The sequence below is a fragment of the Trichoderma gamsii genome (genome assembly GCF_001481775.2).
Source record: "Trichoderma gamsii strain T6085 chromosome Unknown Scaffold_16.2, whole genome shotgun sequence".
Taxonomy (NCBI): Eukaryota; Fungi; Ascomycota; class Sordariomycetes; order Hypocreales; family Hypocreaceae; genus Trichoderma; species Trichoderma gamsii.
In genome coordinates, this window is record NW_020171353.1 from 752,060 (window position 1) to 780,056 (window position 27,997).

Here is a 27,997-nt window from a genome sequence, read left to right on the forward strand (position 1 = left end):
GATGCCGGCGGATGACAATGGGTTGGCTGAAGAGCAAAGATTTGATAGAATAGAGTTCAGCTGCGACTGCAGGCAGTCCCCAGAGCAGCGCCCAGCAAAGTTCAAGATGGAAAAGAAACCAAGAGCAATAAAAGATGTAACGCGCCGCTCGCTTTGGGTATCTCGGGGGATGCCTGCAAGTATTCGCTGGCAGCCCATAAGCAACAGATGCCGCGGCTTTTCGGCGATAGTGTGACGCGACCGCTGCTTTTCTGCGCGATGATGTCGGTCAGTACGATGCGTAGCTGCGTAGCTGCGTACCACAGCGCTGTGGCGTTAGGGGTGAGGAACCTTAAAGGGGGAAGACGCAGTCAGGCCTGAAAGAACAACAGCCAATTGCCCCTTCGTGGGTCCCTCTTCAGGGCCAGCATGAAAAGAGGCTTGAGAATAGCACAGGATCTGTTAATTGGCGGGACTACTTTGGTTTGGACTTGAGCGTTGAGCGCCTTAGATAAAAGGGAACTTTTTTTAAGCAGTTGATCCATGAGATGGGCTAGGATAGGGTAGTCTCCTAGTGTGTAAATCATATCCGGGGCCTCGGCAGTAGATCCAACAGCTTCCGGATGCGTTGCGGCTCTTTGCGTACGCCTTTCAAATAGGCACTCCCTAAATACTACTGTATTAATTCATGACTTCTTCTAATTGATAATGCCATTACCAACTATACTGCTACTCTGTAGATACAACGCACAAGGATAGTGCTAGTAGCGGCAACGGTAGCACTACTCCAGGATAATCAAGGGGGCATGCAACGCCTCATTCAGCCAGAGCCAGCTCTGAAGAGAGTGGTGGCAGTTGAGAACTAAACCTCCCACAAGCCGACCATGGCACGAACCCGAGCTCCACCGAACGCCCAGCACAGACAACGGTGGGCTAGGAACTTCTGTTTTTTCTCTTCTAGATCGAACAACAGGGGGATACGAGGCACGCATAACCTGGGATGTGGCAGTGATGGCTAGAACTATTTCGCGGTCTCGGCCGAGCGACAGACAGATGCGGCCAAGTGCTCCGGGCTGGCAATCCTGCAAAGAGTAAATGGAAAACAACGCCCCATCGAAAAGGGAAATTGATAGTTGATAGAACTCGATGGTGTAACCATGTTTTCGGCATAATGGTGATCATTGAGCGGCATGGGCGTGGGGGACCCCTTTCTAATGTTGCAGCGTCGACGAATGGAAGATGGCTCAGGGCGTCGAGAGCCACTGTTCTTTCAAATGCATCATCAACGACCGCCGATGCTGAAATAATTACACTGCTACCTACTCCAGGTGAGACAGGATTTTCTACGGCCAATATGCAATTTAAGCAGGTTAAGAGGAAGCATCCAAGGCACCTTAGCCCTGGTGCCGTGGAGGGGTACGTGCATCTCTCCGGTGCTCCGTACGGAGTATTTCCACGTTAGCTCGCAGATGCATCTCGGTGTTCCGTCATCTGGTCCTATTCTCTTCATCATCTTCGATTGCTTGGTCTTGGTGTCGAGGGGTGCCGAGAATGCAGCTGGAACAAATGGCATGTGATGCTCGCTTTGAAGGATACCGCTAAAAGCTGCCACTATCGACCACGGCTGGCTCCATCGTCGGACTGTACCGATTACCAGCGGAATCTGCAAATCAGAGAGGAGGGCAGCACATCCGGTACTACCGCACCTCCACGCCCGCCAGGCCTCGATACAGCGGTACACGTGCTTGGCCGGTATTTCGATAGCAGATTGCGACCTCAGTGGGCATGGAACAGAGAGCTGCAGGCCGCACAGCTGCGCTAGAGCCACTCCATACCCCTTCTGAAAACCCACCAGGTGACTTGAAGCGGGCCTTGACGGGACAGGGATGGCTGAAGTTTTTTTTTTCCCTGGCTGTATTGTATTGACGGGATCTCTAATGACGGCGTCGTACGGGACAATACCGAAATTCCTTGCTGCCATCGACGACGCACAAGCCCGAAAGCGTTAACCGTATTGATTGACACCCACCTGCGCCGCCGGTGTTGCATGAACGTGCGTGGAGCAGCTCGACTATTGAACAATACGACTTTGTAACGCCAAAAAGGCCACCGTACTCGGTTCGGTGCTGTAGGTTATTTGAATTCGAGCTCCAATTTAAAGCCACAGCTGCTATCCAATTGGCAGCTCGCGCCCGCGTCCCGAGGACTCCGCTATCAAGTACCACGCTGCGGCAGCTGTATTGAGTGCTTGCTTTTGCCTGCTTACCTGTACATGACATGACATTGCCGCAGGGCAGCTGAGCACAGCTCTCATACAAAAGGTAACTAATTCATGTCCTCGTGGGGTCGCCTGGTGGTGGAGCGACTGACGCCGCAACCTGCTCTCGTGCCATGCGCCAGCTGCAGCGTTTCTTCTTATAATCTCATAATCGTCTTCTTTCCCTCTTCGATGCCGCATTAGTCTCGCCCAGACACACAAACACTCCCCCCTCTCCCCACTGTTAATCCTCTTAGCGGCGCTGCGCTTCCACCAAAAAGCACCGAAACCGTGACCCTGCTGGACAAACCACGGCTCCACTCGTAACTCGGCCTCACCTCATGCTCTGCTTCAGCGTTTAAACCTCGACCCCCCCGTTTTCCTCTTCCATTACCCCGGATTTCTGTCCCCAGCTTCTTTCATGTGCTTCTGGAACTAAGATCGCATGCGCCCTACCGCCACCAGTGTCCATAGTTGCTGAGGCCCGGACAGAGCTGCAACGCCTATTCTTACAGCCGCCTTTCGCAAACCATCACGGGCTCGCCTCGGCCGCACCATCTCGACCATCCTCCCAAGGCGCACCCATGCTCGCCGTGCGGCAGCCTCCCAGCAGGATGGGTTCGTCGCAGCCCGATTCTGATCCCTTCCAAATGCCCTTCGGATGTAAGATGCCCCCCCCGTATATATTATATGTCGTTTTCCAGACCTGACCCCAGCCCTTATAGATTCTGTCGATGGCACCCAAGAGCCAATCTTCGATGCCCCCGAACCTGCGCCTGGGGCCCCCTTGCTTAGCGAAACCGATAGCAAGTTCCTCAACGACTTTTTCGACGACATGACCGCGAATCAATACAATATGCCTTCCTTCGGCGAAGGCCTGAATTACCATGCCCTGTTCGACCTGCCTCCCCAGCTGATGGGGACAGCAACTTCATATGGCTCTCAGCCGACGACGCCTCTCGGCCACGAATCGCATTTAGACTACTCGATAGACTCGCATAACTTGCATGGATCCACGGCTGGATCACACCTAATGCCGCCGCCGCCGCCACCGCCGCCGTCGCATCTTCATCCTCATGCTCACTCCCATCCTCATCCCTCTCAAGCCGCTTCTTACCAACAACATCCCTCCGACGACGTCTTGAATGCCGCTGCCACGCTGATGCAAAACGGATCCGGGTTACGCGGGGCACACAAACCCAACGACACACCTGCTTCACGGCGATCTCTTGGTCCTCCGGTCGGCCACCTCCGCCACCAACCTCTAGAAGAGTTCAGAGAAGAGAGCCGGAGAGGCATGGTGCAAACCGAAGTTGATAATACTTTTACAGAATGGATGTGGGGTTCAAAGGGGCGCCAAAATTCTACCTCTCGTCCGATTTCTGTAGATTACCAATGGGGCTCAGATTCCAACTTTAATCTTGGACAAGGCTACACACCCGAAGCGAACAAAGAGACGGTTGAGACGATGCAACAGGAGCAACTCAAGTGTCTCGAATGCCTGGAACCTAGCCAGAGCGCTGCGACAACACGTCCGAGCAGTCCGGCAAATACTCAGTCTGCGTTTGCGCAAAGCATAAATCGAGATACATCAGAGACAAGAGAAAAACCGGGGGAGGACGGTGCACCGCCTCGTAAGAGACGAAAGAGCAAAATCAAGAAGGATACTGGAGACGACGATGAAAATGAAAGTACCAACGGCACAAAGTCTGCTACAGCAAAGCGAAGAAAAGCAAAGGGAGAACGAAATGGATCTGTCTCATCACCTCTCCTCGACGCTGGCATTGGAGGCAAGCGGCGAAAATCAAATGCGAACGCAGCCAAGGCGGCAAGAGAAAACTTGTCGGAAGAGCAAAAACGGGAAAACCACATTCGCAGCGAGCAGAAGCGTCGAACTCTGATAAAGGAAGGCTTCGACGATCTGTGCGACCTTGTTCCCGGACTAAAAGGAGGCGGCTTTAGCAAAAGTACCATGCTTACAATGACAGCAGAGTGGCTAGAAGAAATATTGGTGGGAAATAGAGAGCTTGCCGCTCAACTTGCCGCTCTCGAAGGACGATGAACCCTGAATCTGGGTTACTGATGGTTGAGTCTATATATTATTATCCTTTTCTTCTTCGAACTTATTACCATCGTTCGAGTATCTGGAGTTGGGGAGCTGTATCATTCTGTGGGCCGATTTTGCGAGGCGTTTTGTGTTTACACGCTATAGGAGAATGAAAACCCGTGGTGGTATAATGAGTGGCTATTCTGCTTCACTTCTAGCTGGAAGGGGGAAAATTGAAGAGGCATAAAAAATGTGCCTTTTTATTTTATTTTATTTTATCTTTAAATGATTCCCAAGATGATTAGGACGCACAACAATAGCTAGTAGATAGGTACTAGAACAGTAGGCATCGAAAGAGCCATGTTTTGTGGATATCTGATTCCTCTTCGCCTTTGAGATACCATATCGTAAACCAGTACTGACCTCTGGCATGTGTTCCTAAAGTCAATCAGCCACTTAGCCCATCTAATGCCTTCTTCTATCGCTTGAGGTCGACTGAATTAGAATAGCTCATACGCCATAAGATTCTACCCCTTGTTTCCTTGGGCATCAAACTATTTCATTTCGCAGCAACTTTGAGTGTGTAACATCTTGTTGATTGCTTATCAGTACCTACGCCTTATGCATACAAGTAGACTATTCCCGGCCATATCAAAGAAAAATTTGATATCCACCCAACGGCTAGCGTTGGTGGGAAATTCACGAAAAAATGCTCAAAAAAGAGACGGCAAGAAAAGAGAAAAGAACTTGCTATGCCTTGCTGCTCCATGATACAGATGTATCAATCGAGAAGAGCAGAAATCTCGCTCAAACACTCGTCCCTGCCCATCCCGCCAAGTCCAACAGGGCGTTCGCGGATATCCAATCGAGCCAGCCTCCCGCCTATTAGAAACAGCCAAAGCACACAAACAGGGCCTATTATGGGGCGTACCATACGCGCTAGCCCCAACCAGGTCTAGGTCCCAAAGCTTCCAGCAATCCGCAGAGCTCAACGCAAAATTCTTGGACGGCCAGCCCCAAAGCGATTTATTTCGACAACCTGAGCCATCCCGCTGCCAAAACACCCTCAGCGCGCAACCATCCGTCGGGCTCTCGCCGTCCCCCCTCCCTGCACCTCTTGGATACAGCGTCAATTGTGCTCCAGACGCCGCTGTCCGTGAGCATCTGCCCCTCCACGCCGCGCCTCGCCCACCAGCCTGCCGTTCTCCCCGGGACATTGTGAGAGACATTTTTCCGAGATGCTCAGCGCCGCTCTTCGGAGGCGTGTCCTCGCGCCTACTCACCAGGCCCTGCGATCTGGCTTCGCCGCGCACGTCGTTCGCTACTATGCCTCCTTCCCTAGCCACCAGGTGATCAAGATGCCTGCTCTGTCGCCCACAATGCAGGCCGGCAACATTGGAGCCTGGCAGAAGAAGGCCGGCGACTCCATCGCCCCTGGTGACGTTCTGGTCGAGATCGAGACGGACAAGGCCCAGATGGACTTTGAGTTCCAGGAAGAGGGTGTTATTGCCAAGATCCTCAAGGATGCTGGCGAGAAGGACGTCCCTGTTGGCACCGTGAGTTTTTTTCTTCTTCATTCCGTGTATAAATGACCCTTGCCGTTTCATTCCGATACTAACCATTTTTTTCTTTGCTCCGATATAGCCCATTGCTGTCCTGGTCGAAGAGGGAACCGACATCGCCGCTTTCGAAAAGTTCTCCATCGAGGACGCTGGCGGTGCTGCCAAGCCCGCTGAGCCCAAGAAGGACTCTGAGCCTGCCCCTCAGTCTACCCCCGCCTCTGCCCCTCAGTCTTCCTCTGCCCCTGAGCAGTACTCTTCACAGGGCAGAATCCAGAGCGCTCTCGACCGTGAGCCCAACGCTCTCCCTGCTGCTGTTCGCCTTGCCCGATCCAAGGGCATCAGCCTTGATGGCGTCAAGGGCACCGGCAAGGGTGGCAAGATCACCGAGGAGGATGTCAAGAAGCTGGTTTCCAGCCCTGCTGTCTCTGCTCCCGGCGCCACCTTTGAGGACATTCCCATCAGCGGAATGCGAAAGACCATTGCCAACAGACTGCAAGAGTCCACCCAGACCAACCCTCACTTCTACGTCACCAGCTCAGTCTCCGTGTCCAAGCTCCTGAAGCTGCGACAGGCCCTGAACAGCTCCGCTGACGGCAAGTACAAGCTGTCTGTCAACGACTTCCTCATCAAGGCCATGGCCATCGCTGCCAAGCGAGTCCCCGCTGCCAACTCCAGCTGGCGCGGTGATGTTATCCGCCAGTTCTCTACCGTCGACGTCTCCGTCGCCGTCTCCACCCCCACCGGCCTCATCACCCCTATTGTCACCGGTGTTGAGGGCCGTGGCCTCGAGTCCATCTCCAACAAGGTTAAGGAGCTGGCTAAGAAGGCTCGTGACGGCAAGCTCAAGCCCGAGGAGTACCAGGGCGGCACCATCTCCATCTCCAACATGGGCATGAACGACGCCGTCAACCACTTCACTGCCGTCATCAACCCTCCCCAGGCCGCTATCCTGGCTGTCGGCACCACCCGAAAGGTCGCTGTCCCCGCCACCAACGAGGACGGCGAGACTACCGTCGAGTGGGACGACCAGATCACCTTCACTGGCAGCTTCGACCACAAGGTCGTTGACGGTGCCGTCGGCGCCGAGTGGATGCGCGAGCTCAAGAAGGTTCTCGAGAACCCCCTGGAACTCCTTCTGTAAATTGGAAAAGAGTTTTAAAAAAACAGGAGAAATGATACACAGGGATTTCTTGGCCCTCCACAAAACTTTCTCTATGGGCAGAAGGCGGCGTCTGGGATGGGTTACAAATTAGACTGGGAGCGGAAGGAAGAGAAAAGGATCCAAAAAAATTATATACACGTAAAAGATAAAGCGGCAATGGATCTGTTTAATCTTCATGAGAGAGAGAGAGGGAAGAAGAGATTGAAGCGCCAAGTGTCTTGTTAGTGGGCAAAATATTTTTTTACTTTTGCCATTGCGAAAGACGATGACGACGACGATGGGAGGGCTTTTCGAAGCACGCCGTGTATAAAAAAATAAGAACGTCCCTTGATTAATACTGCATTTTGGGTGAGGGGAGGGAAAAGGGAAAGCAAGGGGAGGTGGATTTTGCCAGCTTTGTATAGTTTTCTCTTTTTTTCTAAAACTTCTTCTCCCCTTACCTGCAATACAGAATATATTTTTTTACCTCTTTAACTACCTTCCTAGAATCCTTTTCTCAAGATACACTTTGTAAACCAACTCTCACATAAACACTCAACCCTTGATGTTCAATATGTGAGTGATCATTTCATCTGTACAACTTGTTTTCAAGATAAACACCAAAGAGCAGATAAAAGTTAAATTGAAAAATGCCAGTTTACTTCTTTATTGCAAAAATAACCAAAGAGGTCGTTCTCTACTGAGACCCTCATACGCCCAAAGACTGCTTATTTTATGATACATACAGTTTCCATTAACATTCATCCCTTCACTCTCTGCCCCCCACCGTCCTGCCCGTCTTTGTTTTCTCACCAAATTGCCCAAAAAAAACGCCAGCCATCTGAAAAATCCCCTTCTAATATCTCCCCAGCTATTCTAGATCTAGCTCAAATCCATTGTCTCAGCCCCAGCAGCTGCTGCAGCAGGAGCAGGGGCCTGGTTTGTGCTGCCGTTCTGGACCGACAAGTCGACGCCACCATCATTGCCAATTAGTCGCTTCTCGGACTTGTTCACAAACTCAATACTCCTGGCAGGATCGTAGAAGAGCTGGAAGCATCGCTTGACGTCGTCGATGCTGACTTGCTTGGATTTTCTCTTTGCCGAAACTAGCTGGGATGTGGTAATTAGATTGCTGGCGTATCGGAGGCCAGCCTCTTGGCCGATTTTTGTGAGCAGAGCCAGGGCATCTGCAGAAATGTCGATTTCTTCCTCCTGCGCTCGAATGGACAAAATCTTCTGGATTTCTTCGGTGCTGTAGTAGTGCGTGTTGATGATGACAACACGATCCAAGAAATCGAGGGGCAGGCCGTGTGGGCTTTTATAGTCGGTACCGCGGATACGCGAGACGCCTCGGTTGCTGGCCATGATGACGACTGGTGCCAGGTCGTCTTCCAGGGCTCGGTTGATGTAAGAGAAGCACTCAATATCAAGCATATGCACCTCATCGAGGAACAGTACGCCAGGAACAATCTCGGCCTTGCCCTCCTCCTTCCACTCTCCAACCTTTGTGTTGATCTGGTCACGGATCTCGCTGCGAATCTCACCCGTGTCACCAGAGAAGAGAGCCAGAAATCCTTGTGTTCGCGAGTTGATGACATCGATTTCATGTAGCGATACGGTGTGGACTACCTCTTTGCGCTTTTGCAGCTCGCCATCGGGGCATTGCAAAAACTTGGTATCGACACCCATGGCATCGTAATCGCGAGATCGGGCGTATGATCGACCAAGTTTGGTAATCTTGCCGGAAGACTTGTCGATAGAAATAATATCGCCGGCCATGACGCGCTCCTTGGTCATGGCGTCAATCATCTTCGCGCCCATGTCGTACACGGCCTCCATATCGGTGGTTTTGATGGTCAGCTTGCCCTGTTTGGCGCTGCCAGTAACGCTTCGGTCGATCTGGATCTCCACAACTTCTCCCTCCATAATCTCACTCTCTTCCTTGATGCGGACACCGATTGACTTGCGGAAAGCTTGCGTGAGAGCCTCAGTTTTTGACATTTCGAGGGAGAAGATCTCTGAGGCCGCGAGGGTTGTAAAGGGAACGTCGGAGCCGAGGGATTGTGCCATTCCCATGGCAAGGGCAGTCTTTCCCGTGCTATTAAATCAAAAGCGTAAGCAAAAAATGGAGAGGAAAGGAGCCGAGTTGCTGCTGCATCTTCTCACTTACCTTGGCGGGCCAGCAATCAAGACGGCGCGGCCAGCAATTTTGCCCTCTTTGATCATCTGCAGAATGACGGCAGCGGCCTTGCGGGCCTTTTCCTGGCCAACAAGGCCCTGCGATGAGGCCCTAGGCTCGAGACTCGTAGCATCGACGCCAAGTCCTCGGATGTGAGAATGCGCGGCGATGAGGTTCAGACCGCGAAGGTCTTTAGTTTCGGAAACGGTTACTAAGGGCTGGCCAGAGGCAGTCAGTTTGCGAACGAGATGACACTCTGTGTGGGGATTGAAGACTCACGGCAGCCATTGTGAAATATACGTATCCCGCAGGCGCGCAGCAAGTTGGTCACGACAGGATTGGAAGCGATAGATCAAGGCTGCTGCTCTAGCTGGGTGCGCAGAGTTGACAAACAAGGCTGGGCGAATTGGAGCGGCTGCTGAAGCTCCCGTTTTCGCCAGGAAAAATTACGGCCCCGGAGAAGCGCGCGGATGGCGCTTACACGCGCGAGCCAGTGGGCACGCGGATACAGTTAAGCTGGTGGGGCGCGTAGTTCAGCACTTTGGATCTGGATGGGGCCTGTACCTGTGCCTGTCAGCCCAAGCGCCCCGGCAACTACAGCTTGTTTGGTTTTGGTTGATGCTTCATGCAGTATAACATATAACACACGCCTGGAAGCAAATCACGATGAGTCCTGGGGCACCACTGTCTGCCCAGCAATTATGTTATTCTACTTAAATCAATGTCTATCCCTTGACAGTCCGGGCATGTGCAAAACACGCTCTGGCACTTTAATGCTGACAGCACCTCCTCTTGTTTCCCTCCTGTTTCCCTCCCCCTCTCGGCGTGCTCTTTCCTTTTTCCTGGCCCCCAGAACTTGCATTTTGTTTGCTCAAATTGCCTGTTTGCTAGTCGCCTTCCAGCCAACGAGGTCCCGGCTCCCAGCAGCCCATCTCCACTCTCCAGCATTAGCAGCAGCCACTTCTCCTGCTTTCAGCAATGGCTCTTGCCGTTCACCCCTGCCACCGCCGGGTCGCTGCTTGCCATGCAACCTCATATTAGTTCTGGGCAAGAGAAACACAAGGCGAGGCTCCTATTCGTAGCTTTGCGCTTTGCGTAGAAGAAGACAGAAGCCGCTGGGTCTGTTCTCTCCGTAGGTGTGTGGCAGCGTCCCCCGTGACTGCACTGCTTGGAGTGGCCGTGGCATGCCCAGGCCATTTCGCCCAGACCGTCGTCTGATCTCCGTGTTTTTCTTCTCTCGTAAACAAACAAAGAGTACCTACTGTAGGTCTGCACGCTCGCTGCAAACACAATTCTAGCCCACCTTGGTGCCTTTTTATAGTGCTGCGGCCGTTTGCACTGCGCCTGGGTACTTGATTCCTTCCCCCCCCTCGATGTTGAATGTCGAGTCCTCAATATTTAAGATCGAAACTCTCGAAGTTGACCTTGGAAGTTGAACCTTCCTGTATATCTCCCTGGATAGGGCAAAGGATATAAATAGTCCACTTTCGTCTCATTAACGTCTTATTCATTAAGTCATCGGCTTCAGGCGTTGTTTATATCTTTGTCGCCAGCCACATATCCGAATCAACTGTTACTATGAGCAAAGATACACAGAACCTACCCCTAAAGCCGCCGCCGTTGCTCGGATTCGCTCAGACCTTCGGGAACCAACGCACAATGTCCGACTCTAACAAGTCCAAAGACAGCCAGCGGCCAGCCAACAACAGTGGTCTAAACCCCAAGCGCCGCCGCACTATCGATCGATCTGACGAGCGGAGCCCAGTTTCCCAACGCGATGGAGCTGAGGCATCCGGCCCGACGGTTTCAGCAGGTAGGAAAAGCCCCTTTCTAAAACTTGAGTATCCTTGGACTCACTCATGCTAACAAGTTCTGTGTACAGTTACCCACAGACAACGCAATCCAGACGCCTCCAGACAGAATGTCTCGAATGCGGTACCCAAAACTGCTGCTCATCATGCATCAGCTGCCTCTCTCAAGACGTTGATGTATCAGTTTTCCGAAAACTTCGAAAGCTTTCAACTGAGATGCAGAGCAGTCAGACATCTCAAAAACTATTCAAAAATCCAAGAGCAGAGTCATCACCGTCCCTCAGACTTCTCTAGTGCCTCTAATCTACAAATAAATGAGCGAAAGGCAGCTCAAGACGATATTGAGAAAGCCGATAAACAAATAACAGACTTTTGTAACAAGATATCGCCAGCTCTTCGATCAATCTTGCAAGGTATCTTAGACGGTGGAGGTATAGGCGCCACTCCGTCCTCAATTCCAGACAAGCCGATGGTATCAGACGCCAAATCAAACACCGTCCAAGACACAATCAAAAAAGAGTTGGAGACATTGTTTAAGAAAGATATCGCAGAGTCACAGCAATCAATGAAAGATTTCTTTCAGTCGCAAATGTCCGCACTGAAAGAGGCGCTATCCCAAGAATACGAGCAGCAATTCAAATTGATGAAAGAGACTTTGATGCAAGAAAGCGAGGAGAGACAAGCTTCTCTCAAAAAGACGTTGACTCAAGAAGAGGAAGCGAGAGTGAAGTCTCTCAGAAACTCGCTGGTACAGGATTATGAGAAGCGAATTGCAGACATAAAGCATTCTGTTGCTCGAGAAATCAGAGACCAAATTGCAGATCTCAAAAACGGCTTGGCTAAAGAAAGCGATAAGAATACTGCCCTTGAAAAGAAGATAACATATTTAAAAATCGAGCTTGACAAAGCAGCTTCAGGACAGAGGCAGAAGTTGCAATCGCTTGTAGAGCAAGCACATCTTGACCAGCGGCTGCAGCGCCTGTCAAGCTCTCAGGAAGACAAATTTAGCGACATAAGATCATATGTGGACCAGAAAACGGATAATACTCTTCTTGTTCAGCGATTACAGCGAGTTGATCTGCTTTCGGACTCTCACAAAGAGAAAATCAGCAAACTGGAGGATCGCTTGAATCAAGCGGAAGATGATGCAAGAAGAATTGAGAACCTGGAAGTTCAAATATGCAACCTTTCAAGGCTCATTAATAAAAAGGCGCAGCAACTCTCTGATTCTCAAGAGGAGAAACTTGACGAACTTGAGGCAAGCTTGGACCGGCTTAAAGATGACAGCTTTGCCACCCATCAGCTTCTCGAATATCAAAACGACAAACTTAGCAAGCTTGATGATTTCAAAGCCACTACGCCAAGCATTGAAGATTTGAGAACACTTGAAGCTCGCATGGACTCACTGGCAGGCGATACTCCGCGAATCAAGGACTTTATAAAGGAAGGGCGCATCCACTTAGAGCTCATCGAGAAAGGGGCACAACTATTCAATACACGTCTGCTTTCGCTCGAGTCTGCGGCATCTACTCTTTCAGCGAAAGAGCTGGATAGTATCCGTACAGAGATGGCAAAAATGGACCAGCGCATACGGAACTTCAATCCCATGCATGAGTCTCTTCCCCCATCGACCGATTCGATTCGACAAGCCATCTGGCTTGAAGTAGAAAGGGAGATGGAGAATAAAGCCAACGCCACAAAAGTTACGCTTGCGAATGTCCAATCCGGACTCCATAAGTTTCTCAAGACTGAGCGAGAAGAGAGAGAGGCTCTAGAGGCGCAATGTGCCGAAGTTACCCGCCAGTTATTGGAGGCCCAACAAGGAGCCGCTGCTACAAAGCGTGAACTTTCGGAGCTAAAGAAGAGAATGAATGATCCCACACTAAAGCAGGACAACATACTCGATTGCATTGAAGAGAAATTGAACAGTCACATTGGGGCCGTCGTAATTGACTTCCATGGCAGACTTGAAGGAATCTATTTGCACTTGCAAGGCCTGGGGGCATGGCAGAACAACTTCAGCACAAAAGGTCTCTATAGAGATATCTTGAATCACATCAATGCCACAATGCCAGATGGCACAGTGGTGCAATTGAGGAATCTAAAACAGCGCATGGATGTCGCTGAGACGCGCATTGCGGCTTGTGAGAGTGGCGTTAGCAACAAAAGAAGAAAACTGCCGAGTGGCGGCTCAAAGATTGTTCGTGGCGATCAAGCAGACGCGTAATCATGTTCATTCTAAGCAACAAGTCACCAATGTTTGAACAGCGGCGGAGACAAACAACCCAGATTTTTTCCCTTACTTCGAGATGTATCCCTAAGCGGATAGGCATATCTCAAGGCTCGTGGGGCTATTATTCCTGCCGGCTTGGATCCAGGCACAACACTGGCTCTCAAATCTAGTCGCTTGTTTGGACTGTTAAATGCAACGCGGGATGCATGTAGTAGACAAAGGCTGGATACGTTGGTTTGCTGGGGATGCGACGGGTGACTGGCCATACACATAATAAGTAATATAGAGTATTGCACTATATACTCGAATGTATTTTGTGGAGGAATATATGAAGTGACGATTCGATCTGTAGCCGACTTATAAAGGCAAAGAAGTTAGTTAGTTTCTCTTATTATTAGATACATATATATATATATTATTCTTAAAAATACTCCTTTGCTAAGAATTCATGAATCCATACTTGGAAATATACTTGGACGCTAACATGGGAATGAAGCTACTCTCATCCACCTAGGCACTCAAAGACTCCAATAACTTTTTCAAGCAGCCAATGTAACAATAGAGCAAACAGATACTACCTAGGTACCTATCAGTGTATTGAGGCAATACGAGCGCGCACTTCCACGCATCTATCTGCCTTCAAGTCACCTGCACTTTCAATAGTGTATTCATCCTTGATCTTTTCTCTCTCTCTCAGTGTGTACATCTGTCTCTATTGAACAAAGCATTAATGTTATAGTCAAATATAGTTTGTACGTGCATCTATAGACATACGTTGCCTATTATATATATTGTGTATTTAGTTCTGCACAGCTTGCTAGTAGTTTCAAGGTAGGATACACTATAGAATAAAAACATCTCTTTTCTTCTCTCTTTTTCTTCTCCTTTCTGTTAGTATTTCAGTAAAGTTTATATATCAATATCTATTATTCTTACAGAAAAAAAATCCACCACAGCCACAAAATATGCCTCTGTTGCTACTGCAATATGCATTTGAGTCCACAATGACATTTGTGTAAGTTTCAGCCTTGTTGCGGTGGCTTAATGTCAAGTCCGCCAAAAGTGGTGCTTTTGTATTTTGCTAACACGTATTGGCCAAGGTACTGAAACCTGGGAGGACAATTTACATCGCAGTGCTTCTAGATGCTTTGTACAGGCAGCCTATTGAAGAATAACCTCCTATTGTTTGGTAATAAGGCAGGAGAACAGCATTCAGAACAATACTAGTACCTTTTGCACCAATCCTGTTTCTACTGAGGCACCCTTGATCTCAATCTCAATGTCAAATCAAATGCAAATGACATAGAGCTTGGAATCCTTCTGTATGAATATGCACATCAGGCATTATCGTTGCCTCTATTGGTTCGGTGTTGGGTACATGTACATCCTCCTGCGAGGCACCTACAAACAATTGAACTCAATCTGAGCTTGTATCAGCGCCAAAGTTCGGAGCGCCAGGCGCCCAAATAATCGGGCGCTAGGGCCCTTGAAACCTTAACGGCGGCTGATGGGGCAGGGAACAGCGCTCCGCCATACAAAAAGCACAGGCCCCCCAGGAGAGGCACTGCACACTAACCCCCGACACAACACTGAGGAGTGAGCACTCTGTATCCACCGCATCAGCTTCCCCCAAACCCCAAACCAGCCTTAGGAGCAGCTCGTGTATGGCCTGAGCAGCGGTACTTGCGCTGCCGCCCGCCGCCCACAGCTCGTGCTGGTACCGATCGCCAAACACCATCTCGTGGCCGGCATCTGCATCCACGTCCCGCATCCGCATCCACGAACCTCCAATCCATTGCCGCAACGCATCGCCCTGCCGCTCTGGCGTCGCGCTGTGCCGAATCGCCATTGCCCACGAGAGAGCGCCTGCTGGACCGATCAGCGGGCGAGCTGCGAGCCCTGCCCGGCGGTGCCCCGACTCGCATCGCCCATCTGACTGGCCAGCTCTTTGTTGCTTGCCCTCAACCTCTTTGTCTCGCCTTTTGCCTCTTCGGCCAGCCCTGTGCGGATCCACCATCACGGCCGCCGCTCCGCCCATCGTCGTCGATACCGCATAGCCATTGTCGCGCAACCTCGCCCTCTGTCGCAGCGGCCGCTCTTCTCGTCGTCGTCGGTCGCGCTCCGCCGCTCACTCGTGCCTGCGGCATGATCACGCCCAAGCACGATGGAAGCGGCGCGGAAGACGATCGAGGTGCTCGGCCAGCGCATCCTGCCAGGACAACCCCATCACTTGGCGTTTCACCCCGAATGGCGATATCGTCCCAGCCACGGTGACAGCAGCTCCTTTGAGGAATGGCATCATCCCCGCCTGCAATACCTGACCCTATTGTCCGAAGCCGATCGCGGCGTCCTGCTCACGAAATCCGATTATGACATGCGTGAAGAGCCGGCCAAGCCTCTTCCACGCGAAGTCAACGCGCTGGCCAAAGGTGGTGAGAAGAAGAAGTTGTCGCTGAGCGACTACAAGAACAAGAAGACCGGGGCCACGTCGTCCACGTCGCCGCCAGAACCGTCAATTGCCAAGAAGAAGGAAAGCGAACGCGCTGGTGACCTGTCGACCAACGCGGGGGCTGCGTCCGACCACAAACCCTCATCAGAATCCAGGCCTGCCTCAGAAGCGAGGAAGGCGGATAGACCCAGGCCACGAGAATCAGATCCGCTCGTTGACGCCAAACAGCGACAGGGTCGCGAACCAGCCGCCGACATGAGGTGGGTACCTTTTGAGCTCCGGGCGATGGCAGCATTGGGCGACGAACAGCAAGCTAACATTGATATAGATTACCTCCCAAGCCTCCCACAAAGCACCCATTACCACCTCGACCACCCTCTCCCAATTCTAAAAAACGTGTGGCAGATCTAGATGACGATTTGCGACCGCAAAAGCGGTCCAAGGCTGACGCCGGCAAGCACATTGATGACCGGGCACCGCACTCTCGCGATGAAGCGCAGAGACGCAAAGATAGAGTCTCTTCCTCAACCCCCTATAAAGATGCTAAAGATGCGCCGTCGCATAAAGATGACAGGCTCACCAACTCGTCCTCGCTTCCCAATGGCAGAGCCATTCTGAAAGGCGCGGTGAGCTCTGGCCGCAACAACAACACTTCGCCCGCATCTCGTCCTCGGGGCGATTCTATGAATGGCATCCGGCCTACTGGCACAGGAAGCAACCGAAACACGCCCACCAAGCTGGACACGTCAAAATCAAGCGTGCCGCCACTATTATCTCCTCTGCATCTGACTTTTGAAGACCGGAATGCCGAGAATAAGTCTCAGGCAAGGCAGGAGAAGAGAAGGGCTCGGGAAGACTCCCGTGAGCGGGACAAATCCCCCATAAGGCACAAAAAATCAGACTCCACATCAGAAATCAAGAGACAGAGGTCACCGGTGAGAATTCCTCCGCTGCTCTCGCCGACTTTGCCGCCAGTAGTAGAGGCCGCTTTGCAGCTGAGAAAAATGGAAGTCAAGCCTCTCAAGAGCAAAGATGACAAAGAGAAGGAGCTGCCGTCTAAAAAGAAGAAGCCGGCTACCGATTATCACTCTGACGACGACGAGCCTCTTTCACAAAAGCCACAAAAGCCACAAAAGTCACTCATTGTTATGATTAAAGTGCCCAAGAAATTACGAAAGGACGTCAAGAGGATTCTCGCCTTGTCATCATCTACGGCCGCTCGTAAGGAGTTACAGGCTCAAAGTCAGGAACGTTCTGCTGCACCCGAAGAATTTATTCAGCCACCCCCCGCAAGGAAACGGCCGGTGGTTCCTACTGAAGCGGCAGCATTGTCGGAAACCAATGCACAAAAGAAGCCCAAGGCTGCTGATATCCCTAGTTCCTCGCGTTTGCCTGCTCCAACGACCCCATCCAAAAAGGGTGCCACCTCCATGTCTCGCGTTAGCTCGAGCAATTCTTTGGCTCAGACGCCTGGAGACGCGGTCAATGCCACTCCGTCTGCCTCTACCTCATCGGACCGCCGCGTGAATGGCCACGATGTCCATCGCTCAGAATCTGCCGAGGCCAGGGCTATGCGAGAGAAGGAGGCCAAGTTTAACACTCTCGGACGCCGCCTCAAGCATGAAGCGGATACCGCTATGAGAGGAGGTCGTCGAAGCCCGGGTGTTAATGGTCACACGCGTGAGCCTGACCTAGGCAAAGGATATGTGATCAGCGTGGAGAGTTTGTTGGCTTTCATGGCTGGCTTCCAAGCGCAAAACATTTACCGCGGGTTGTGCAATAAGAGGAGTGACCCGACTGGATGGGGTAGCCTGTTTCCCTTGCTTGAATTCATTGAGGGCCAGATGAAGAGACAGGAGACTCATACCCGTCGATTCCTCCCGCTTTATGTACTTGTTCTTCATCTGCATTCCGTGGCCATCACAGAGCTAATCCGGTGCCACGTGGTTGAGAATTCAACTCTTCCGCAGCCAGACTGGTTTGCACTTGAAAAGAAGCGACTGAAACTTCTTTCTCAAATCAACGAGGCTTCCAACAACATCGATTCTCGAGATCTGCGCCTCAGTGTACCATCACACGCAACGCTGGACGATATGACGTCGGCGTCGATTCGCATCCTCAGAACATGGTGCAGTGGTGAGCACGTTGATTGGACCCCCGACGGCAGTCTTAAGGAGCCTGTTGCATATCGGGGTTGATGAAACGAATAACATCAACGGCACTACTAGTGTCATCTCTTCTATACGCTACACACTACTCCGCTTATAATAATTGGCATGGCTTTGATAGCTGACGGGAGTTGAGTGGCTACTTTGGAGCTTGCTGGCTCCTCCATTTCCCGTCTTTGGCTGAGTCTAGATGCAGGCAACTGCAAACGACTGGGTTTTGAAATTCTGCATTTTGGCGTTGGGTCATGAAGAAGAAATTTTGCTTCTCCTTCCTGCTTCATGCACTTGGTACATCACCTGAGTTAAGTGACGACAAAAGAAGAAGGCGAGCTCAACTCGTTGAGCGTTCAAAAGATTCTGCCACCAACCAATGCACCACCGCGAGACGGCTTGCATCTGTTGCCATTGGGCTTTTTTTACTAGCAAATTGTTTTGCTTCACGCATTTATGATATCCCTGTACTCATACTGTTCTCTTTACGCTGTCTTACCTCTGTCTTTCCGTCGTTCATCACTCTGTGCTGATGGTGGGTGACTTGGTTACTGCTGGCACAGGAAAGGATGCGCGTGGGTTTGAGGTAACGGCTAGAAAAGAAACACGCAGTACTGCTGAGTTTCTCTTTTTCGTATCTTTTTCAGCTGCTCACTAGGCTTCTCTCTTCTTTTAACCAACTTTACTTATTGATTACTGTTTGAAAATATAAACTAACTGCTCGTGGTTTCGATCTACGGCATACGTTTGCTTGAACAAAGGGGGTGGGGGGTCTTTAAAACAAAAAATAGGATTGGGCAAGTGGAATAGTCGGGCAGGCAAGGCGACTGTGACTGTTGTTTTGTATTGTTTTTTCTTATTTTGCTGAATGGAAAAAGTTGGAGCGGATATTGCGTACATACCTTGGTTCTGCTACGGCCTTGTTTTGTTTGAACCTTGTTAATTCTGCTCCTTGCAATACACGTTGGCAGTATCTGTAATCAAGAGCCGCTGGGAGATGTAGTAGATGGAATAAATACCAACTCACGGTTGACGCAGGCTGTGCGTCCATGTCTGAGTGAATACATGTTCGTTTTAGCTGCTTTTTGTGCCTATATGTGGATAGTGTTTGTGAAATACGTGACTGAGACAAATGAATATGAGTAATGTATCTACAAGCAGGAGTTAACACGGCTTTGATCGTCTGACTCTGAGTTGACCAACTCCTTCATATGGGTGACTGCAGCCGGCTTGACGTCTCGAGTAAATTCCCATCTCGTACAACGGAGTTTAATTCTCTTGTAATCGAGCTGTAATGCAATGTGACTTCATTCATAATTCACATATGCATTAGTGAGTCTTCAACTCACCTCAAAGAGCAAATTGTTTTGCAGTATAATGACAGGGTAGTTTAATTTGCAGAGACCCCGACGAGCAAGAAGCCATTAATTGCTGTGTTTCCACACTGAGAGAGAAAACTAGAACAATTCACTCTCTGCTACATACACTGCCAAGTGCAATCTCTTGTCACTTGTGCATTTTACATAGCTGCACCGATACACACCGCCCTGACTTATTGCACACTTTGGGCTCAGGCATCTACTTATAGTCTACTGCACTCGGCCTGCTCGCTGTTGCACAACTCTCACCTTTACACATCTCTCTTCTTCCCAATCTTCTATACCTTCTTCGCCATCCACACATTGAGCATTCTGTTCGGTTCTTCTACTAGGAACTGCTCACTTGCTTGCTCTTCTTCTATTCTACATCACTCAATCACAACAGCTGGATCTCACAACCTAACCACCATGGCCCCTCAAGAGAAGAAGTGGGATGATGCTGCCGAGCGTGACCTCTGCATCTCCATGATTTACTGCAACGCGGAGTCCGGCAAGGTCCGTCAGAACTGGCCTCGTGTTGAAGAAGTTATGAAAGGTCTGGGATACACGTTTACCAAAGATGCCATGTCGTAAGTTTCACATGCTACAAGCTTCATCTTCTTCTCTAAGCACCAACCAATCATCATGTATTTGAATAAACTGACTCTTTCTATAAAATCACAGCCAACACTACTCCAAAACCATCATGAAGGACTTCAAAGCTCGCCACCCTGATATCACTGCTACCAGTCTCACCGAGACTCCCTCGCCTGCTAGTGCTCGCAAGACCAAGGCAGCTGCTGCGAAAGCTGATGGCGCCAGCACCCCTTCCAAGAAGCGAACCAAGAAGCCCGCCGCCGTGGCCCCAAAGGATGAAGACGGAGATGACGATACTGAGCTTGATGCGACTCCGTCTAAGAGAGCCAAGAAGGAAGGAAAGACGACTCCTGTTAAGAAGGAAGAAAAGGCAGCCCCTGTCAAGGACGAAGAAGAAGCTGCTGATGCTACCACTGAGGCGTAAGGTCAACCCCCGTCTTTTGTTGAAAATAACATTTCGCACATGATTGCTTTTCCCATCCCCATCTCTTCCTCCCCTGCCTATCTTCCAACAAGAGGAAATATATCTCGCGAACTCGAGCTAACAGTTGTTGTCTTCTCAGTGCCGACGATGAGAAGGATAAGGCTTTCCAGGACTGGGCTGCCAAAGGCCCCTCCGAGGAAGAGTAGATTCAGAATCAGTTTCGCCAAACGCCGCGTCTTCTTTTTTCTTCTTCTCCGTTATCCTTTCACGGTAGAGTGGAATTGATATACATCATCGGCATACCGATTGGCTATTTGATATACATCGTTGGTATATGGATTGGCTAGAGAGAAATATATACTAGATAGTGGTTTATTTTCTTCTTCTTTTTGCTTTGGAAGCTATTTATCTGCTAGCTACGGGGTGATGGATGCGAAGTGCTATATACGCTGGCTACTTAGGGAGGATCGATATAAGTCTATTATACAGTGACTAAAAGGCAAGGTTACTTTAATACCACACTTGCATACCCAAGAACTCGGATCAGTGAAATCGGACAAGTGAGTGAGTAAGAAAACTTTCTAAATTGGCCTCTGTGGTTCTCCTGCCCATCTGTCCGTTGTAGCTGGACATCTTTAATACTCTTGAGTTTGCCTACCTATGTCGCTAGGCGACATTGGATGAAAGCGGTTCTTTCATCTTGAAAGCTGTTTTGTTCACAGAAATCTCCCGAATGAAATGAGAATAAATGGTTCAAATACAACGCCATTTTATTAAAAATGGCTAAACAAACTAGATTCTCTATTTTGCAAGCAGTTCCATCAAACCAACCGTAAACGTCAAAGTTCCCAGCCCCAACGCCGCAACTGCCTAGATCAAAAGACTAACATCAGGAACCCTCTTACTTATCGCGGTGATCGGCCATCTAGTCTGTTGCCATCGCTTGGCCCCTTCTTATCTGGGGCCTTGGACTTATCATCAGCGTCTCCCTTTCTCTTAACAGTTCCGCGCAAACTTTGTCCTTGGCCCGCAAAGTGATGTTTTGGCGCCTTCTCTTGCTCCTTCTCAGCGTCTGTCTTCAACGGCTTCAGCTCGTATCCGAAGAAAAGCTTGTTGGGAGGTAGACGAAGGGGCACCGGAGCGCCGGTTCGTTTTTTGGGAACTGCAGTTGTTTCCACCGGCACTGGTGTAGCGGGCTTCGGTGTTGCAGTCTTACTGCCTTTCTTGGCCACTCGTTGACCTTCGCCGAGGAAATTGGTCGGCACGCTGGTCACTGATGGTGCGATAGAGCTGTAGTTGATGGCTTGTGCCATGGTCCCCTGATTGTGCAAGATACCACCGGCAGGCACGCCTCCCATAGTACTCCGTGGAGTGCTTGTTCCGCTCTTCTTCTCAGGCTCTACGTAGCCAACGGGCGCGGCAAATTCGACCGATACGTCGGTTTCAATCATACTGACGCCCATCTTGTCCGTCTCTGGCTTAACATCCAAAACCGCAACATCGTATACGTCATCGTTGTATTCAAAGTTGAAAATATCGCCCTTTGTTAAAGTTGCAAAATTCCTAAAAGCTTTTTCCAATACGGCCTTCGGATCGCTAATCTCGAGAAAGTTAACCGATTGGGGCTGAAGCTTGACCATCCTTGCGAGCTCCAACGAAGTAGTTCGAATTTGAATCATGTCGCCAACGTCCAAGCTTAGTGTTACCATCATCTGTCAAAGGTCAGCAACAGAAGTAACAAAAGGAATATTCGGGTATCGACTGAATGACAACTCACCCACTGGGGAATATATGCACGACCTTCTTCGGCAATGAATTCCAGAACTCCGGCATGTGAGTGCTTGCCCTTCTCACCGTTGATCATCTCCATCAGCAGAGGCCACTGCACATGGAGCTTGGAAACTTTGTCAAGAGCTGATGGAGGGAGGATAATCTTGGATCCGTAGTTCAACTCTGGGCGCTCGCTGCCCGGCGCCATGATGACAGGATAACATCTGTAGTATTCGTCGAAGCGTTGGATTATGGGTCGTCGGCTATGGCGTGCCATGCCGTAGGGATCGAAGCCGAAACCAGACTTGGACGGCATTAGCTATTACACAGACGTGGATTTGGGTGCGGATATGGTGAACTCACCATGTTGGCGTGATGTGGTAAGCAGGCGGTTTAACGATAGATATAGCCAGGCTACCTCGCCTGCGCGTTCTAGAGAAGGACGCTCAAAGGAAGCTCCGTACGTTCGACTGCCTTTGGATCTTGGCGTTTTTCAAGTCAGAATGGTTATTGCTGCGCTGGTTGTTGGTTGGTGAAGCTTGAGATGTCAAGTCCAGAAAGGCGGAAGACGTGGGGTTCGCAGTGGAGGCAGCTGTTGAGTGACGCAGGTACATACAGTACCTACCTTTTATCGCAGCTGAGATAACGCCAAAATGTTAATCCCGGCATGCGAAAGCTCTCTTACTGCTCCTACCTAACACTAACGAGCCCACCACTTAGCTGCTGCCTGCCACCACTTCATCTTTACTTTACTAATCATTCAGAAAACGAATTGCTTGTTGGATCAACTGCATTTGAGCTACCGCTTTGTCCACAGCGGAAGAACAAGTGGCGATTGGCCGAGTCGTGTCGTCACCTCCGGAGCACCATGTCTTCCCGTTACTCTGCAGCGCGTCCGAAGCGAGCTGGCGAGAACTTTGCTCGAACGCATCACGGCGAAGAAGAGGACACAAAACGAGTCAAATTCGATGTCCGCAACCCGTCCATCTTGGCGCCGGACGCGCGGGAAGATGATGCAGTCCTAGATGCCGACGTGATTGGTGGCAGTCATGCCACGAAACGAGGTGCCGTAAACCTCGACGGCTACGACAGCGATTCGGACAATGAGAATTTCAATGCGCGAGCAGGAAGTCGCAAGAAGGGAGATGTAAATATCCTTGAGCAGCTGGACAACTACGACGCCAAGGCCAGCAGCGCCAACGAGCAGCCGCACAGACCGATCAACGAAGATGACGATGACGATGACATGTTTGCGGCGGAGAATGACGAAGAACAAGGCAAAGAGGAGGCTGGAGAAGACGAAGACTTTGAGAAATCTGGCAGAAAGAAGAAGAACGTCAAGTTTTTGGACGATGCTCAGATCCAAGGCCAGGAGAAAGGGAGCAAAAGTGGAGGCACTATCCGCCTAGACGAACAAGAAAGCAGCGATGATGAACAAGACTTGGAGCTTGCGATTCAAGAAGAGGGAGTGGACGAAGAAGTGGGAGCTGGCGGCTTAAAACGCAACGCGCCCAAAGTTGAGGCCTTCAACCTTAGGGAGGAAATGGAAGATGGCCGGTTCGATCAGGATGGCAACTACGTGCGAAAAGCTAATGATGCTGATGCCGTCCATGACAGCTGGCTCGAAGGTTTGAGCAAAAAGGACATGAAGAAAGCGGCAGCGGCGCACGAAAGACGCGAGGCTGAAGCGCGAGAGAAGCGCATCGAAGAGGATGGCGTCTTGGAGTCGGAGCTACTAGCAGCGTTGATCACGAGGCTGGAAAGAACCGAAACACCCCTGGAAGCTTTGGCACGACTAGGAAAAGACAAGCCGAAAACCAAAAAGATACCCAAATGGAAGCTCAAGAAGATGAACAAGGGTGCAGAAGCTATGGACACCGATCAGGAAGCAGCAACGGATCCGAAACATGTGGAGATTAAAGAAGCAATCGATGCCATCACAGACGCGGCCGATAAACTACTGAGCCGTGGGCACGAAGAAATCTACGATCAAGAGAGAGAACTGCTGGTCCGTGAATATCGACGCGAGACGGGAGAAGACTGGGTCGAGCCCAAGATCGAGGCCCAGGCCGAGGCTGAGGCTGAGCCAGCTTCAGCTGCAGCTGCAGAAGACGCATCGGCTCGGGCTAATGGCACGATGTGGGAGTTTAGGTGGACAGATGGACGAGACAATGCCGCAAAGCAAGGTCCTTTTGACGGCCCCGCGATGAAAGCTTGGCAGGATGCCGGATATTTTGGTCAGGGCGTCGAGTTCCGAGTCGTCGGCGCAGGCGAGGAGGCGTGGGCCGCTTCGGCAGACTTTTCGCGGGGACAGCTGTGAGAGAACGAAGAGACACTGAGGGCGTGAAGAGAGGCCAAACAAGCGAACGGGTAGAGCCGCTTCTCCATGTCTCCAGGCTCCGGTAGCTTGTCTCTGTGCCGGGTCGACCTGTGAAAGTGGGAACACTGGATCGAGAAAAGCGAACAGGACGATCTCGTTGGTCCTCTCAGAGCAATCAAAAGCTCTGTTGCATCCGTCCCGGCGCCTCAGCCGCGGCTAAGAAAGGCTCCGTGTGCTCGGGACGAGAATGACAACGGCCGATTGTGTTCCTGGAACTCCCGATCTTGACGGGGCCGATCTGGGGTCGCAGGCTTCTCCAAGATCCCACAAGCCGTAACGCTCCGGCGCTTGATTCCGCAGTGGCCCTAGGGGAAGCGCGGTGGCAGCCGAGCTTTGCCGCCTGCATATTAACACAGGGATTGCATCGGGCTGATGGTTGCCGTGCAATAAGTGGTGTTGTTGTAAGAGCGAAAATGAGGGCATCGCCAAGCAGCCCACGCAAACTCGAGGTCGCCCGCAACAACGAGAGATTTTTAGGTACTTCGTACGTACCTATCTTATGCCAGTTATGGGACGTTAAAACTAGTAACTACTTTGGGAAACCAACTTGATGAGCGATTTCTATTATTCATCACTTCCGCTGCTCGCACACACCACTGCTGCACTGCACCCCTTATCATATCCGTATCAAGTCCTATGTCATGCGTACCCACGCAAGACGTGCAGCTACTATCCAGGTGAGGCCACGAGGGTGACAAAAGGGTCAGTTTGATGTAACTCATTTTGCTTGCCATCGCGACCGTTGCCGGACGACTATTGGACGAAACGTGCTCGCCGTTGATCGGCTTCGTTTGACTCCTTCAATTCCCTGTCTCGTGTGTTCAGCTTGACTGCCTCCCTGATATTACCAAACCTGAAAATTAATACGACCGCGGCAGCCCCGGCGAAAAAAAGCGCGGGATGGCTAACTCGGCCAATGGGGCGGATCGCAGGATAAGCCCGGGCGATATTGACGTCTCGCTCGCCCTATCCAAAAACATCTGCCGTGACTTCATGATTTCATAATCAGCTCCGACGGCCCAAGGAGATAGCAAAAGCAGCTCAGCGAGGAAAATATCAGAATTCCTCATGATCAGTCTTTTTTCGCCTCTTTGTCGTATATTCCAAACTCCGGCCGGCGGCGCTGCCCGGTGGAGCACAGCATGAAATGACCAAGACGGCGGCCGGGCCTTTGTTGAGAGGCGAAATTCCCGCCTAGGGCAGTAGAAAAAACACAGCCCCGCCGAGCGCCCCAAAATTCGCGAAAACAGCGCATGTTGGTGCCGGGTCCCAGCCTTGTGACGGGCTTGGTATTGGGCAGACTACTATGTAGCTCTCCCATCGCAATCGAACCTGTGTGTTAGTTCAAGGCTGCTCGGTGAGCTGGTTTTTTCCGTTCCCCTGGAAATTGCAAAATGGAAGAGGCTGGTTGGATGATAGGAGGAGCACGTTTTCTCTTGGCTTGCTCGCTTTGACTCTCGAGGCCCGATATTAACAGCCAGGATTGGGACGGAGTCGGCGCCTTGATGATGATGACGGTGCGTGTTGTAGCAAGGACACTATGTAAGAAGATTAGCATTGGATTGGTAGGAAGATGCATTCTGTCTGTTGCTGCCATTGCCATAGCTGTCGTTTTACAGCATCGTGAAGCTTCTCTCGCCGTACTAATAATAGTCGTTAGTATTTTGTTGGGTTCCAGGAGCTGCTAGTCTAGATGCAATCATCAATGGATAGTATCAATCTGCAAGCAGTAGTGCCTGAAGCTAATCCTCGTCCACTACGGCCCTTCCATTCCATTCCATCCATTCCTGTTAGAAGGAGCTACCACTAGACATCCCACCCACTGTGTCGAGGCAGTAGCGGCTTGGGCGCTGTACAGTATCGCTTCCAAAGTATCCAATGTATCCGTCCAGTACCGGCCAGGCGTGCCGCTCGCTGCAACCTACCAAGATGCGGCCTGACCCCCCTGTTCGAGCCGCTGATTCCCAGGTGGCGGGGCCCAGTCTTTAGACGCGCTTTGCCAAATGGCATGGATTGCGCTCATCCGATGCCGCATCACGGTTGGGCCAGAAACACTATTAATCTTTCGACTGCTCCCCTCTCCTGATCTTTTTCTTCCCTCTTTCCTCTCCATAACCACTCCTCAGAGACATCGTCCTATTACTATCTATTTCAAACCACAAACAGGTTAGTATAACATGACATGTTCACGATAAGCCCGGCACTTCAACGGATCAATGTTTTTGTTCCCATCCATCTGCCCCTCTTCCCTCAGCTGCTATCGCCTCTAGCTACCCCGCTAGGCTCCTCTGCGTCACCGTTTTTTTTTCCTATTTACCCCTCCTTGCTCCCAGCTCCTACACGAAAAAAAACTTGCCAGGAACAAAACGCCATCAAGCTTAAGCTTACACTCATATCTCAATCACAGTTCAAACGACAGCCATCATGTCTATCAAGGTCGGAATCAACGGCTTCGGCCGAATTGGTCGTATCCTGCTCCGCAACGCTCTCGAGAAGCCCGAGCTCTCCGTCGTTGCCGTCAACGATCCCTTCATTGAGCCCACCTACGCTGTGAGTAGCGACCCCTCGAATCTTCTATGCTGGTTTCTGTCTATCCTCAATCTGTCTCGATACCTCTCGACTTCTGTCCAATCAGAATGATTGCACTGCGGCAGGCGAGATTAGAGAGATGAAAAAAGGCGATGAAGAGAGCTGGTGCTTATGAAGGCTGCTCTCGGCATTGTGGAATGTGATTGCTTGAACATCGCATTCTCGCCAAACAACATTACCCTTTCTATCAAGCCTAGCCTACCAATTGCTATTTTCATTGTCGATGGACGCTGCGTTCAATGTCTTGAAACATGTACAGCTTTAAAACAATTTGGCGCAGCTCCATCTCGCCGTTACCCCTCACTAGCTACAGCTGTTCCATTGTATGGCCGCTAACTGAGTTATTATTAGGCCTACATGCTCAAGTATGATTCCTCCCACGGTCTCTTCAAGGGCGACATCGAGGTCGATGGCCAGAACCTCGTTGTCAACGGCAAGCCCATCCGCTTCTACTCTGAGCGCGACCCCGCCAACATCAAGTGGAGCGAGACTGGCGCCGAGTACATTGTCGAGTCTACCGGTGTCTTCACCACCGTTGACAAGGCTAAGGCTCACCTTAGCGGCGGTGCCAAGAAGGTCATCATCTCTGCCCCTTCCGCCGATGCCCCCATGTTCGTGATGGGTGTCAACCACAAGGAATACGACGGTACTCCCACCGTTCTCTCCAACGCCTCTTGCACCACCAACGGTCTGGCTCCCCTCGTCAAGATCGTCAACGACAACTTTGGTATCGTTGAGGGTCTCATGACCACTGTCCACTCTTACACTGCCACCCAGAAGACCGTCGACGGTCCCTCTGGCAAGGACTGGCGTGGTGGCCGTGGTGCTGCCCAGAACATCATCCCCAGCAGCACTGGTGCCGCCAAGGCCGTCGGCAAGGTTATTCCTGCCATGAACGGCAAGATCACCGGCATGTCCTTCCGTGTCCCCTCTGCCAACGTCTCCGTCATCGACTTGACTGTCCGCCTGGAGAAGGCTGCCTCATACGAGGAGATCACCAACGCCGTCAAGAAGGCTGCCGATGGTGAGCTCAAGGGTACGTAAAGAATCAGCTCCTCCCCC

The 27,997-nt window shown here is 50.9% G+C and overlaps 9 protein-coding genes across 9 annotated transcripts; 7 read left to right on the forward strand and 2 right to left on the reverse strand.

Moving 5' to 3' along the window:
- Positions 1-2,820: 2,820 nt before the first annotated feature.
- Positions 2,821-4,298, forward strand: TGAM01_v205402 (hypothetical protein; the record flags this gene model as incomplete). The annotated part of the gene is made up of 2 exons (XM_018807832.1): positions 2,821-2,899; positions 2,962-4,298. 2 exons carry the CDS (start codon positions 2,821-2,823, stop codon positions 4,296-4,298), a joined length of 1,416 nt encoding a protein of 471 aa, XP_018659020.1.
- Positions 4,299-5,521: 1,223 nt separating this feature from the next.
- Positions 5,522-6,986, forward strand: TGAM01_v205403 (dihydrolipoamide acetyltransferase component pyruvate dehydrogenase complex; the record flags this gene model as incomplete). The annotated part of the gene is made up of 2 exons (XM_018807833.2): positions 5,522-5,839; positions 5,928-6,986. The coding sequence occupies 2 exons, from the start codon at positions 5,522-5,524 to the stop codon at positions 6,984-6,986; spliced, it is 1,377 nt and encodes a 458-aa protein (XP_018659021.1).
- Positions 6,987-10,743: 3,757 nt separating this feature from the next.
- Positions 10,744-13,203, forward strand: TGAM01_v205404 (hypothetical protein; the record flags this gene model as incomplete). Its single annotated transcript, XM_024549634.1, has 2 exons — positions 10,744-10,978; positions 11,048-13,203. 2 exons carry the CDS (start codon positions 10,744-10,746, stop codon positions 13,201-13,203), a joined length of 2,391 nt encoding a protein of 796 aa, XP_024405667.1.
- Positions 13,204-14,496: 1,293 nt separating this feature from the next.
- TGAM01_v205405 (hypothetical protein) lies at positions 14,497-15,226 on the reverse strand (the record flags this gene model as incomplete). The annotated part of the gene is made up of 2 exons (XM_018807836.1): positions 14,497-14,529; positions 14,786-15,226. 2 exons carry the CDS (start codon positions 15,224-15,226, stop codon positions 14,497-14,499), a joined length of 474 nt encoding a protein of 157 aa, XP_018659024.1.
- Positions 15,227-15,373: 147 nt separating this feature from the next.
- TGAM01_v205406 (hypothetical protein) lies at positions 15,374-17,856 on the forward strand (the record flags this gene model as incomplete). Its single annotated transcript, XM_018807837.1, has 2 exons — positions 15,374-15,918; positions 15,987-17,856. 2 exons carry the CDS (start codon positions 15,374-15,376, stop codon positions 17,854-17,856), a joined length of 2,415 nt encoding a protein of 804 aa, XP_018659025.1.
- Positions 17,857-19,604: 1,748 nt separating this feature from the next.
- On the forward strand, positions 19,605-20,402 carry TGAM01_v205407 (hypothetical protein; the record flags this gene model as incomplete). The annotated part of the gene is made up of 3 exons (XM_024549635.1): positions 19,605-19,765; positions 19,860-20,192; positions 20,336-20,402. 3 exons carry the CDS (start codon positions 19,605-19,607, stop codon positions 20,400-20,402), a joined length of 561 nt encoding a protein of 186 aa, XP_024405668.1.
- Positions 20,403-21,101: 699 nt separating this feature from the next.
- On the reverse strand, positions 21,102-22,282 carry TGAM01_v205408 (hypothetical protein; the record flags this gene model as incomplete). Its single annotated transcript, XM_018807839.2, has 2 exons — positions 21,102-21,908; positions 21,974-22,282. The coding sequence occupies 2 exons, from the start codon at positions 22,280-22,282 to the stop codon at positions 21,102-21,104; spliced, it is 1,116 nt and encodes a 371-aa protein (XP_018659027.2).
- A 552-nt stretch (positions 22,283-22,834) lies between these two features.
- On the forward strand, positions 22,835-24,286 carry TGAM01_v205409 (hypothetical protein; the record flags this gene model as incomplete). Its single annotated transcript, XM_018807840.1, has 1 exon — positions 22,835-24,286. One exon carries the CDS (start codon positions 22,835-22,837, stop codon positions 24,284-24,286), a length of 1,452 nt encoding a protein of 483 aa, XP_018659028.1.
- A 2,063-nt stretch (positions 24,287-26,349) lies between these two features.
- Positions 26,350-27,979, forward strand: TGAM01_v205410 (glyceraldehyde-3-phosphate dehydrogenase; the record flags this gene model as incomplete). The annotated part of the gene is made up of 3 exons (XM_024549636.1): positions 26,350-26,512; positions 26,754-26,896; positions 27,287-27,979. 3 exons carry the CDS (start codon positions 26,350-26,352, stop codon positions 27,977-27,979), a joined length of 999 nt encoding a protein of 332 aa, XP_024405669.1.
- Between the last annotated feature and the right edge of the window lie 18 nt (positions 27,980-27,997).